The 13,931-nt window shown below is 37.4% G+C and overlaps 1 protein-coding gene across 1 annotated transcript in view; it reads right to left on the bottom strand.

Annotated features, from left to right (window-relative positions):
- Positions 1–5,657: 5,657 nt before the first annotated feature.
- Positions 5,658–13,931, bottom strand: part of LOC140142738 (gamma-butyrobetaine dioxygenase-like) — a 35,387-nt gene continuing 27,113 nt past the window's right edge. The window contains exons 3-6 of the mRNA XM_072164734.1: positions 11,328–11,367; positions 10,541–10,688; positions 9,532–9,692; positions 5,658–8,248 (exon numbers count right to left, since the gene is read on the bottom strand). Of these exons, the coding sequence (XP_072020835.1) occupies positions 8,079–8,248; positions 9,532–9,692; positions 10,541–10,688; positions 11,328–11,367 (519 nt within the window). The 3' untranslated portion in view covers positions 5,658–8,078. The remainder of the gene's footprint in view (positions 8,249–9,531; positions 9,693–10,540; positions 10,689–11,327; positions 11,368–13,931) is intronic.

Raw genomic sequence — 13,931 nt, forward strand, 5'->3', positions numbered from 1 at the left:
CCTAACCCTAACATTAACCCCAGTCCTAACCCTAATCCAAACCCTAATCCTAGTCCTAATGCTCTGCACCGGGCAAAACAGGTACGCCGGGCAAAACAGGTACCTGATCGACGCTACTAAGCAAATCCCAAAAAGCATGATGCAGTCATGTCTACAGTAGAATTCATCTCGACCTTTGCAGGACTTAAACCCCATTAAAAGCTATTAAACCAAGATAACACTCATTGAAACAGCTCAACTGATTAAATCGGATCTTCTCTGGTTGTGCACATGTGTCTGTTTTAAGCTTGTTTTACATGTGCGATATCGCAATAAAGCTGGTATTATAGCTTCAGTTGGGTAACCGATTATAAAGGAAACGAAAGGACACAATGGTATGTGGACCTTTGTTCACGAAATGAGACAATGGCCTGCTTTTTGTTAACCAGCATTCTTGAAAATGAGTAACATAATGATTGTTGACTTAACACCGTTTGGAAATAATTTCTCATATTTTTGGTGTTATCTGTCGTTTACATATCCTTCCTAAAACACAAAAGTGCGACCCTCTCCAAACACCAAAATTAGCTAAAAATTTAGGACATGTTACAAAACTATATTTTCTAGAATTTCATAGAATAGTGTAAATGTAGCTTGTACCTTTTTTTTTGTGGCATCCTCCAGAACGGAGCGGTCCGTTACCAATATAGCTCAATATTTTCGGTCAAATCTCCATTTAATTAACACGGGGAGTTGGCTAGCTATGAGCTAGCTATGCTTTGCCCTCACTCATATTCTACGAAAGTGCGACCCCTTCTGAACATCTAACCTAGCTGTATTGTTAGGTCATGTTAGAGAAATATATTTGCTAGAAGTTTGGAGAATAGTTAAAATATTGGCCGGTTATTTTTCACACAGTGATGTTAACTAGGCAAATGCAATATACTTCTAACATAGACTATTTGTAAAGGTCGCGCGTCAATGGTGAGAGCGCTGTGTATTGTGTATAGGAAAACGGACAGTAACTGCAGTATGGACCTTTTGATCGCTACGAAGCGAGCTAAAATGTGACAACGGGGTGTCGTAGCGCTTGTTAGGTACCCGTCGAATATCGTGAAAGTGTGACAAGAGGCTGTGGCGTAATGAAATCTCAATCTCAGTGTATTAGTACAGATTGATATTTTTCGGGATATTTCTTCACAGGAAGAAGCACATGGTAAATACTATTGCAACGGGCGCCATTCTGGAAGGTCACGTGAGGTGTCAAATGATTTTTGTAACTTCAAATACTCACTGTATTTTCATATCTTATACTTGTCGTATATTTCCTTCGTATTATTGATAGTAAGTCCTAATTTCGAATATATCAACAAGACATTCCCTTATCAAATTAAAATACTTTCTTGAAAAAACAAATCACTGTGGCCTGATGGGATCATAGTAGTTAACCCATTTCCGCCCGGTCTGACCTTGCTTGAGGGCGCTTTTTACTATCTTCAACAGGTTCGATTCGCCTTTATGTGGTGACCTCAATCACATGGGCTAAGTAAGAGTTGATGTGAATTATTCATAACCGATCGACACCTTCGATAGGGCGAGTTAGCGCAGCGGTAATTCCCTCGCTTTGCACCACTGAGGTCCCGGGTTCAAGCCCCGGCGCGGCCCAAGGACTCATGTGCACTTGGTTTATCCCGATTCCATGCTCGCTCTCGCAGGTTTTCTCCGGGATCTCCGGTTTCCTCCTGTATCGCAAAAATCGGTGATTAGTTGTTTGGTTATCAAAAACTTCCTTCACCCAATGGAATTTGGGGAGCTGCACAGATAATTGGTGGATGTTATAATCTAAATGCGGATACGTGTGCGCCGTTCGGCAGCATCCTAGTTGATGCGATCTGATTGTGATGATTCACCATTGCAGCGAAATTACAGCGCTTTGAGTCCTCAAGATCTGGAGAAAGGCGCTTTATAAATCCAAAATTTATTTATTTATTATTATTTTTATTTACCTTGCCTCACTTTGTTGAGAACAAGCCAACAAAATTTGCCATAGGTTTGCGTGGCTAATACAAAAACCGTGAATTTAGTGCCCCATGCTCTAGCTCATTCACTGTAGGTATAGGCAATAGACTAGTTAGTGAGCTAGTGGAAAAACCCTTCACCCAATATTAGCCATAGAGGCTCACATGTGAATGATAATAGTCATCATTAACATTCTACAATTTGAAGTAAAAAACTGTCAAGGGAAAGCTGTTGTCGAGCTGATTTTCCGAAGAGAGTCTTCCAAAATTTCATACATGATGCAGTCATGTCTACAGTAGAATTCATCTCGACCTTTGCAGGACTTAAACCCCATTAAAAGCTATTAAACCAAGATAACACTCATTGAAACAGCTCAACTGATTAAATCGGATCTTCTCTGGATGTGCACATGTGTCTGTTTTACATGTGCGATATCGCAATAAAGCTGGTATTATAGCTTCAGTTGGGTAACCGATTATAAAGGAAACGCAAGGAAACAATGGTATGTGGACCTTTGTTCACGAAATGAGACAATGGCCTGCTTTTTGTTAACCAGCATTCTTGAAAATGAGTAACATAATGATTGTTGACTTAACACGGTTTGGAAATAATTTCTTCATATTTTTGGTGTTATCTGTCGTTTACATATCCTTCCTAAAACACAAAAGTGCGACCCTCTCCAAACACCTAAATTAGCTACAAATTTAGGACATGTTACAAAACTATATTTTCTAGAATTTCAGAGAATAGTTTAAATGTAGCTTGTACCGTTTTTTGTGGCATCCTTCAGAACGGAGCGGTCCGTTACCAATATAGCTCAATATTTTCGGTCAAATCTCCATTCAATTAACACGGGGAGTTGGCTAGCTATGAGTATTAGAGCTACAATCTACGAAAAAAGTCCTTGCAACGCTTGGTACACTCTGTCAAAATTCCGTGCAGAATCTCATATGATCATGGAAATGACGTATAATTTGCCTGGGAACAAGCATGACATCTACAACAATGATTTACCCTTCCCCTCTCCCCATCAATCAATGTTGGAACACATTGGAAAACCGCTGACGACTTTGGTATTTCTCAACATTGCACGGGGGAGAGGGGTGACAGTTTTCCGTTATTTACACGCAAGCGTTCCAAGACTTTTTTCGTTGATTGTCTCTACCGAATGCAAAATATTTCATCTAAATTTCGTTTTTGTGTCATAACTCAAAAACGGAATGTCGTATGAGTTTCATATTGCACACGATTTGAGAGTGGATTTCATGCTTTGGAATCCTAATGAAATTGTTGATAAAGAAATTTGTTTATTTAGGGAGTGGTCACTGAAACCATCCCCTATGCTAAACAACACACGTTTCGTAATTATGGCTCTAAACTGCTCTAAAATGTCACTTTTGTCCCATAACTTAAAAACAAAATGTTGTATGAGCTTCATATTGCACACGATTTGGAAGTATATAATATCCCTTTGAATCATAATAAAATTGTTGATAAAGATGTTGGATTATTTAGGGAATGGTCACTGAAAACACCTCCTATGCTAAATTACACACATTTCGTAATTATGACTAAAATCTCGTTTTTGTCTCATAATTCAAAAACACTACAAATATAGTTTAAAACATATTAGAATGTTTGCAGCATGTTTTCCAAAATGTTTTTGAATTTTATTAAAACGTTCTGTACCCTGTATAATATAACCCAACATGTAATGTTTTCTGTAAAACTTGCGTTTGCTGAGTAGGCCTATAGGCTTATCCCAACGAATCAGAAAGATTATGATGTAACAATTTGAAACAACTCATTTCTGAATATTATTTATAATAAAATACGCTTTTGCGGTGAGAAAAAAAAATAAAAAAAAGAAAACAACAATTGAATACACTTAAAGAAAAAAATCGACCACCACGGGGACTCGAACCATTCGCATCAATCAATAGTCAAAAGATTACCAGTCGAAGGACTAAGCCGTTGCGCCACGCTGCCATTTCGCAATCGAAGTAACCAGTTTTGGTCTTTTATAGTAGTCAGGTATCGGGGAAAGTGTAAAGCTGTATTATAGTGCAAATGGCAAAGTGCATCAGTTTACCATAATGACAAAATGGTCCAAAATCGACCTTATATGATTTTTAGGCCGCATCTCATGAAGCGTGACGTTCGTTTACATTGCTTTTACCAATTGAGAATGTTTGAATACAAAAGGAATGACACATTGATCGTATTTATGAAATTTGTTAGCAGTTCATACTGCAGTTACTGTCCGTTTTCCTATACACAATACACAGTGCTCTTACCATTGACGCGTGATCTCTACAAATAGCCTACGTTAAAAGTATGGGGATTTGCCTAGTTAACGTCGCTGTGTGAAAAATAACCGGCCAATATTAAAAGTACTCTTCTAAAGTTCTAGAAAATATAGTTTTGTAACATGTCCTAAATTTTTAGCTAATTTAGATGTTTGGAAATATGCGTACTTTGGTGTTTTAGTGTATGTTATAGGTAATAGTACATTGCCTAGTTAACGTCGCTGTGTGAAAAATAACTGGCCAATATTAAAAGTACTCTTCTAAAATTCTAGAAAATATAGTTTTGTAACATGTCCTAAATTTTTAGCTAATTTAGATGTTTGGAAATATGCGTACTTTGATGTTTTAGGAAGAACGCTGGTTAACAATAAGCACGTATTGTCTCATTTCGTAAACAAAGACCACACATAATTGTTCTCTATTGCTCGCTTTATAATCGTTCACCCAACTGAAACTATAATCCCAGCGCATTGCTCCATTGTACGTGTAAAGCAGAAACATATATTGTGTGTATTTAACCAGAGAAGATATGATTTAATCAGTTGAGCTGTTTTCAATGAGTGTTATCTTGGTTTAATAGCTTTTAATGGGGTTTAAGTCCTGCAAAGGTCGAGGTGAATTCTACTGTAGACATGACTGCATCATGTTGCCATTTTGAATTGAAATAGATATCTATACGTATTATATTAATATCAATGCATGGCAAACTGCTCAGTATGCACGTTGTTCAATGCAGCAGTTTACCAACAGATTACCATTATGGGTTTCCACTTTACACCCTTTGACTATTCGTGGTTTAATTGCGTGAATCATTGCTAAATTATGAATTCATTATTTTCTATGCTTCTTTTTTCTTTCTTTGTATATTAAAAGAAAGAAAGAAAGAAAGAAAGAAAGAAAGAAAGAAAGAAAGAAAGAAAGAAAGAAAGAAAGAAAGAAAGAAAGAAAGAAAGAAAGAAAAGAAAGAAAGAAAGAAAGAAAGAAAAAGAAAAAAGAAAGAAAGAAAGAACGAAAGGAAGAAAAGAAAGAAGAAAAGAAAGATCAATTAATGAATCAATGAAAGAATGAACGAAAGACATTTTAAATAAAATACTTAGTTTCAATCAATGAAAGAATGAACGAAAGACATTTTAAATAAATAAAAACATGAACGTGGAAAAAAAGTTGAAGTGGCCGCTTATAGGTTCAAATTGCAAGCACATTAAACACGAAGCTCACGTGGCCAAGTGGTTAAAGGCAGAGGTCTTATAAACCGGAGGGTCTGGTTTCGATTCCCAGGCGGTATCACTTTTTCTGTCTCATTTGCGACGGTGAACCCGGTGAAAATTTTTGTTTATTATAAATACACGAAGTATACATTTTTGCTTTATTTTTTCTTCCTCTCTTTCTCTATGTTTGATTAATTTATTTAATCATTTCTTTATTTCTTTCCCAGAAGCTCCCAAATGAAATACTTTCCGATTTAAATGTGATCTTATAATAGTCCTACAAACCCCCTCCGCCCTACCCCACATACATCCCACGCCCTACACCATGCACGTACACACCCCCACACATTATACATACACAAAATTGTGAGGCACAAATCTGCTGAAGATAGTTATTACAGCATATCAGAAACAAGTTAATGCTATCTACTGAAGATAGTCGTAGTTTATTATTTACTTCATTACAAATCGTAACGTACATGCGGTTTTAGTATTAAATTAAAACTCTATTTTCTTTTTTCTAACGCCCATTCACCTATCTGACAAGTGCTATGAAGGTGAACTTTAATATTAATTTTAAAATAAATTAGGCAACTCGGAATCATGCAGCTTAGAGCCGTAATTACGAGATATGTGTTTGAAACGATTTCTCGGTTTTGAGATATAGCATAAAAATTTCATTAAATGCGTGTAAGTTGGGGTATGGGGTGTTTCAGTGCCCACTCCCTGAACCAACCAATTTCTTTATCAACAACTGTATTATGATTCCTAAGTACATGGTCTACTTCCAAATCCTGTGAAATATGAAGCTCATACAACATTCTGTTTTTGAGTTATGGGACAAAAACGACATTTTAGAGCAGTTTAGAGCTATAATGGCGAAATGTGTGTATTTTAGCATAGGGGGTGATTGCAGTGACCACTTCCTAAAGAAACCAATTTCTTTATCAACAATTTTGTTATGATTCTAAAGCATATATTCCACTCTCAAATCGTGTGCAATGAGAAGCTCATACGACATTCCGTTTTTGAGTTATGAGACAAAAAACGAAATTTAGATGAAATATTTTGCATTCGGCAGAGACAATCTACGAAAAAAAGTCCTTGCAACGCTTGGTACACTCTGTCAAAATTCCGTGCAGAATCTCATATGATCATGGAAATGACGTATAATTTGCCTGGGAACAAGCATGACATCTACAACAATGATTTACCTTCCCTTTCCCCATCAATCAATGTTGGAACACATTGGAAAACCGCTGACGACTTTGGTATTTCTCAACATTGCACGGGGGAGAGGGGGTGACAGTTTTCCGTTATTTACACGCAAGCGTTCCAAGACTTTTTTCGTTGATTGTAGCTATGCTTTGCCCTCACTCATATTCTACGAAAGTGCGACTATTTCTGAACATCTAACCTAGCTGTAATTTTAGGTCATGTTAGAGAAATATATTTGCTAGAAGTTTGGAGAATAGTTTAAATATTGGCCGGTTATTTTTCACACAGTGATGTTAACTAGGCAAATGCAATATACTTCTAACATACACTATTTGTAAAGGTCGCGCGTCAATGGTGAGAGCACTGTGTATTGTGTATAGGAAAATGGACAGTAACTGCAGTATGAACAGTCGGACGTGTAATTTCAATGGCAAATTGTGCTCAACAGCTGACTCGTGATAGCTCCAAATTCGAAGGAGCACAATCGTGTGATCGGTTTGATCATTTTCTGACATAGAAGCTGTAAATAAACTTTCAATTCTTTCCCTTTATGGTCATCTAAATATGATTGAAATGCGATTTTGGTAAGACTGTTGTTGAGCCCTCCCAAATATGGAGGTTTGACTGCCCGATAAGGAGCTGAAAAAAAACCCCCTTATTTCCAAACCGTGTTTTAACTTAAAAGTCTAAAACCACATGTTTCTCATTTACTTGTGTGATACAATCACAATTATTACTTCGACAAGTTTGACATGAGTTGTAACATCAACAAGGCTGGTTAGCAATATGCAGACTATTATTCTCATTTGGGAAACAAATGCCTCACACAGTTTTGTTACTGTGCGTTTGCTTTGTAAGGGTGCATTGCAATTGCAATATCGCACAGGTAAATCAGAAACATGTGTTTGTGGATTTAACCAGGGATATGATTTAACATAGTTGAGCTGTTTTCAATGCGTTTTATCTTGGTTTAAATGGGGTTTAGGTCCTGCAAACATCGTGGTGAATTCTACTGTAGACATAATGCACTAAAATTCACTATGCATTGTGAGAAAGTTTTGCAGCTTTGGGACACTTTGCCCTCTGACCTATCGTGTGGGGTGTGTGTGCGTACAAAATGGTATTTAAAATGCTTTACTAGAATAAAAAAGAATGACAAAAAACATGGTATAGCATAAATTAATTATTTTAATTAATTTTTAATAACAACATTATTATAATAATAAATGAATGAATAATAATTGAACAGCAATTTCCCCGACATGTCAGAGTTCAACATGTCCCAAAACTGCTCAGCGAAAACCGGAAGTGACAATGCCGATGGGACTGATTGAGCATCGTTGTTTTACAGTGGTTTCAGATCGAGCATCTTTTCACGTATGATTCTCATCCGAGAACGGGCTTGATCCCAATCGATGTATCCTCCTTCCACGTGCCTGCTATTATTTGCATCTGTTATTGTAAAGCCGCTTCGACCATGAAGAACACGATTGTTATCGAAACACCCAATCTCTCCTGTAATAGAAACATAATGAAAAGGCAATTATGGAAGTATTTTACAATATCACATACATATTCAATATCTGCTAACAAAAATATTGCACCTTCATACGGTAGCTTGATGTAACAATTTTGGGTAAAATGCATTATTTTGATGATTTTGTTCCATTTTGACAAAAATATTAATTCGACACGGGAAACTTTTCAAAAAAATAAGATTTCTGATACAAAGAAGTAGGGCCCTATAGCACTGAATGATTGTGACATATGACACCAATGCAATGGTATTTGAAAGTTTGTATGACCTGCTGCATCAACAAAAATGATGGGAAAAATGATGACCTGATATTTAACAGGTTACGGAAACTTTCACAAACCGTTGGTCTCATGACATTGTCACAATATTGTTCAGTGGTATCTTTTCAACTTCCCGTATAAAATTAAGTTTTTCGTCAATATGGGACAAAATTCTCCAAAAAATTGCATTTTATCCCCAATTTGGGACAGAATCACCAAAATAATGCATTTACCCCAATTGTTACATCAAACTACAAGTTGTTAATGGATATTGAATAAGCATGTGACATTGTATTCTCCACAACAAATATAAAGTCTGTACGCATTTTACTTTATTGACGTTTTTGAGTAAAAATTAGTAAAAAAAATCGTAAAAACACTCATGTCATTTTCATGTGTCGGCCTAGTAAAATGAAAAGATCAGAATGTGTAACATAAGTATACAGATGCTTTTGAGCCATTCTCGACTTTCATTTTTCCTCTTTTACAAAAATTTCACTTTTATAGTATTTTTAAAAGCTTTTTTGGATATAGAATGTATCGTTAATGACATAATTGGTGGCGCTATTTAGTTACTGGAAATTACTCTTTCAAACTTTTAATACAAATAATTCCTTTTATTGTTTGATAAAATATGTTTATAAAATTTTCTTGTTGCTTGTTTCACCTATTCCAGCTGTTTTAATGTTTTAATAAAGAAATATGATTTAGTATAAATAGCGCCATCTATAGTTTGCATTTAGTTAATAATGAAGCCAATTCTATATAATCAAACAACCGTGGCAAGGCAGTAAGAAGACGGTCGTGGTATATAGAAAACTCGTCTGATCCAGGATCGGTGAAAGAAAATTTAATTTTGGGTTGATTAATAATGGTATAGTTTACATTATCAGTCGTTAGGCGGGATAAGATCTTATGTAGGCCTACGCTCTGATCGAGCAAGCCCTTCTGCAAACTATAGCTTATATAATGTTACAGATTTATTTTAGTTTCAGTCCTACCTGGAGCTAATTTGACCCTAATCATGTCATTGTACAACATTGCATTAAACTTTGTGATGGCTTTGTACGCTTTGTGCACATCTTGTACTGGGATTCGCATGTAAGGCGCCCTCATCCCATTGCCGAAACGGATACATTTGATGCTTCCATCTGGGGAAAGCCTGAATAAGAAATAAAAACAAAAGTAGCATTTGAGTCGGACTGCCTGCCCAGGAAACATTGTCGGACCAGGCAGCATGTTGCCTGGGCAGGCAACATGGTATCCCACATGAAATGCTTTATTTCAAATAGAGCATCCTTAATAGACCGTTATTTCTTGGTTTAGAGTAAAAAAGTACGTAAAATATATAATATTATCAATGGATGAACAATCAGTGGTATTTTTCATCAATATTATGAAAGGTATGATTTTGATTTAAAATTTTGATCCAAACACAAGGAATTAATTCCTAACTCGGAAAATAAAGGAAATTTGCATATTTAAATTAAATTTTCACCCGGGGGGTCACTCCAATTGTAGCCTGTACACCATCCGCGATAATAAAAACGCGTAAAAGGGTAGTTTTTCGTGGTAGGCACGATACGCGCGTATCGTGTTTAGGGTGTCAAAAACATGAAAAATTGGAAAAATGGGTAGCAAAATTGCAATTGCTAATACGCGAAAATGAAATTTAGGGTATGAAATTTGATGCAAGGAACAAAATCCCGGCGCGTGTTTCCTGTTTAGGGTATCGTTTTAGCCAAGGGTTAAATCTTTGTTTAGGTGCTTTTCAAAATTGATTATCGCGGATGGTGTTCGGGCCACGATGGGAGTGATCCCCGGGATTTTCACAAACCGTAGAAATTGTTTTGTTTTTAAATAATTTTCTCCTGGTGAATTTTTTTTCGCCTGGTGAAAAAATTTCAAATTATATGTATAGCTTTTGTGTGTTAAAGTTAAAGTTCCCCAATCTTTTATAAAATCACCATAAAGAATAAGGGTTTAGTCTGCCAAATTCGGAAGAGTTACCAAAGTCTATGTTGCCTGCCATGCCTGCGCAGGCAACATGCTGCCTTGTCTAATCTTTTCAGATTGACTCTTTCTCCATTTTCCTTGACTCTTTCTCCATTTTCCATATAGTTTTCGTCGTTTCTTCCTCTCGCTTTCACATTTTCCCCTATTTTTGCACAGAGTTTGAACATTTTAGGGGGTTCAATCGAACTCACTGAGCCCCCTGGCTACAAGTCTGGGGTTGACTGTTTGACCAACGCGACACAATTATTTTTCAAACAAAACATTACAAATAGTTGAGTCTCATTTTCGATTCACGGATGACTGCCACCCACACACAGTGCACACTTACAGTGCTGACTATGTACAACAACGTGTTACCTTTATTTTCCCAAATTTCACTCCTTCACCTATCACATGGTAGTTTGAAGTACAACTTATTAAAAGTTGAAGAAAAAATATTCAAACATTCTGCAATTACGCCGTATTTCCTCTTGCTCATCCCAGAGCCCCGAATTGGAGAAAAGGGGATTGGACAAAGTGGGGATTGGACTAACAGGCCCTCCTTCCAACTAAACTAATATTTTTAACAAACTTATTTCAGTATGTGACATATATATATATATATTGATATGTTGTAGGCCTATATACTTACTCTATTACTGGTCCACTGCGTTTGAAGTGGAAACCCTTTAGTGTCTCTCTAAATCCCACCGGGGTGGTAGTAAGAATTTGGAATAGTTCTGGATCTTTTTTCTTGAGGTCTAGAGCTACTTTCATGGCATCAGCAAATGACTCTCTCCACCCGTTCCTGTTGGTTGTCGGATAGCGTGCAACAGCATAATCTGTTTAAAAACAATGAAACAACTATCATTTATGATAAACATATATTTTAAACATTTCTTTCAACAAATAGTTTGACTTAAAGTGAGGTGGAGCGATAAACACCTAGTCATGTGACCCACGGGGTTATCCGGGGTCACATGACGTGATGATCGGGTTGTAGCACGTGTCTCCCTTTGTCTTGGTTGAGGTCGGGGTCCAAAGCGGCTATGTAATACGATTCCTTGATGCCTTTCTCTGAAGCCATATAGAGTCTGAGTGCGTAACTAAATTCTCGTCTTTCTGATTTTAAATGCGCCCCACGTGGCGGGGGAGGGGGGGGGGTGGCAACATTTTGTGTTCTGCAATGCGCTTGCGAAGTGGTCTTTCAGCTTCGCCCACATTCTGGGACGAACTGTGACATGAGATACCATATAGATAACACACGACCGGTCACACTTCTTAGATTTGTCCTTAGGAACCACCAGCATACTTAAAATGGTATTGGTAGTCTTGACATGAACTTGCACACCCGCTTTGCGTATACGACCAAGCTCTTCCATGACACCCTGTAAAGGAGAGTGATACTGCCGATCTTGCCCAGTGTTAATTAAAGTACAGATCTTAAATTTAAGTAAGATATACCCTTTCTTCATATACACGGTCAATATAAATACTACCAACTACATGTCTCCCGCAACCTCAGACTTGGCAATACGCATCTAGCATTACGGAGGTACTGGGTTCACACTGATAGCCAGAATGGAGTCAAGTGACTCTCAAAGTGGAGTAAACTAGCACTGACTCTCAAAAAGTCGCATGACTGTCATAAGATAGTCAGGTGACTCTACCTATGGAGTCAATTGACTTTATTTCTGCGGAGTCGTGCACGATGCGGAAGTCATTTGGTACTGACTCGGACTTGACTTAATACAGAGTCAATTGACTCTACATTCAGAGTCGTCGACGTGGCATCCCTATAGTAACGGCCCGTAATTTCACTCTAATTTCACAGCGCATTGCTAAGGTAGTAGGGGAGACCGGGGCAAAGTGGACGACGGGACAAAACGAAACACCCCATTAACTTATTTATATGCTGCCCTCAATCTCCAAACTCATGTATTTAGAACACGACATGGATCCAGCATTGTTTGTGACGGGGGTAATCTAGTGAGTCAGGTATGTGTGATTTTTACAGAAAATGTCTGTTTTTCATATATTTAACCCGATAATTTATAGAAATATTATTATCTGCCAGAGCACTGTGCTTTTGCTGAATTACTTCGATAGCCATATTAATTATAGATGTGCTTAAGGTCTCGTATCCATAGGCTGTTCCCTTGTGGCGTGTGCCCTTGTTCCGTGTTTACTTTTTCCCATGTGACCTACCACACAAACAACGAACCGTAGCGGCCACTAAGCAAAACAAAGGTTCGTTGTCTGTGTGGCAGGTCACATGGGAAAAAGTAAACACGGAACAAGGGCACACGCCACAAGGGAACAGCCTATGGATACGAGGCCTAAGCCTATTCTATGCATGGTAACAGGAATAGCATACATTAGCGTACAAGATAGTGATGCATGTCGAGAAAAATCTCACCTTGTCGAGGCAAAGTGGACTGGGACAAAGTGGACAATAGTCCAACGTGGATGGGGCAAAGTGGAACACCGGAAACAGACCCCACTCAGAACTATGGAATAGAAATTTATTAGGCCATAGTATACTGATATACCAAGAGGTAGGCCCAAAGTGGTGTTGGCAATGAAGACACACCTGAAAGGAATGCATTTCTGTAATGCCCCTCCACGATTCACTCTACCACGGCCCAAATGAACCTGAGGCAAAGTGGAACGACCTTTTTCAAGTTCACACCATCTAATAAAGCTGCATTTTTGATCAACTTCATTAAGGGAAGGGGTATGAACGTTTGGACAGTATTTATTGTGGGACATTAGAGCACATCAGACATATCGAATTGCATTCTGAATACGAAGAATGTCTTTCTGATATCTAATAATTTTGATTTTTTGAAATTCGCAATGTAATACACATTTTATGGCAAATCATTAAAAATTGATATTTTTGATATTTAACAGTACTCGAAGTAAACTTTATAAATCTGATGATACGTACTTAAAGTGTATGTAGGTGTGTAAATTTAATAATTTGTCATAAAATGTGTATTATACCGTGAATTTCAAAAAATTAAAAATATTTGATATCAGAAAGACATTCTTCGTATTATTCGATATGTCTGATGTGCTCTCATGTCCCACAAAAATACTGTCGAAACGCTTAAAACGCTCATTCCAGATCCCTTAATGAATAAACTTAAGTTTTGCCTTGCCTTGCTTCGTAATCCTATTTGCCTGGGCAACAAATTGTTGGTCCACTTTTTGGGTCTCCCCTAGCCATGCCATTTTGCATTATGTGTGCTGATGGCTGCTGCTATCTGCTGCTGTTCAGCATGCTAGTCATTCACACGGTGTATCGTGGGTGTTTGGGCAGTGTGATTTGGTATTTTCAAGTTATAGGCTAACTTGGTCTTGAGCTGCATTCCACATGAGAAGTTTAACCTGACAGTGA

Source organism: Amphiura filiformis, chromosome 2 (assembly GCF_039555335.1).
Source record: "Amphiura filiformis chromosome 2, Afil_fr2py, whole genome shotgun sequence".
Classification (NCBI taxonomy): Eukaryota; Metazoa; Echinodermata; class Ophiuroidea; order Amphilepidida; family Amphiuridae; genus Amphiura; species Amphiura filiformis.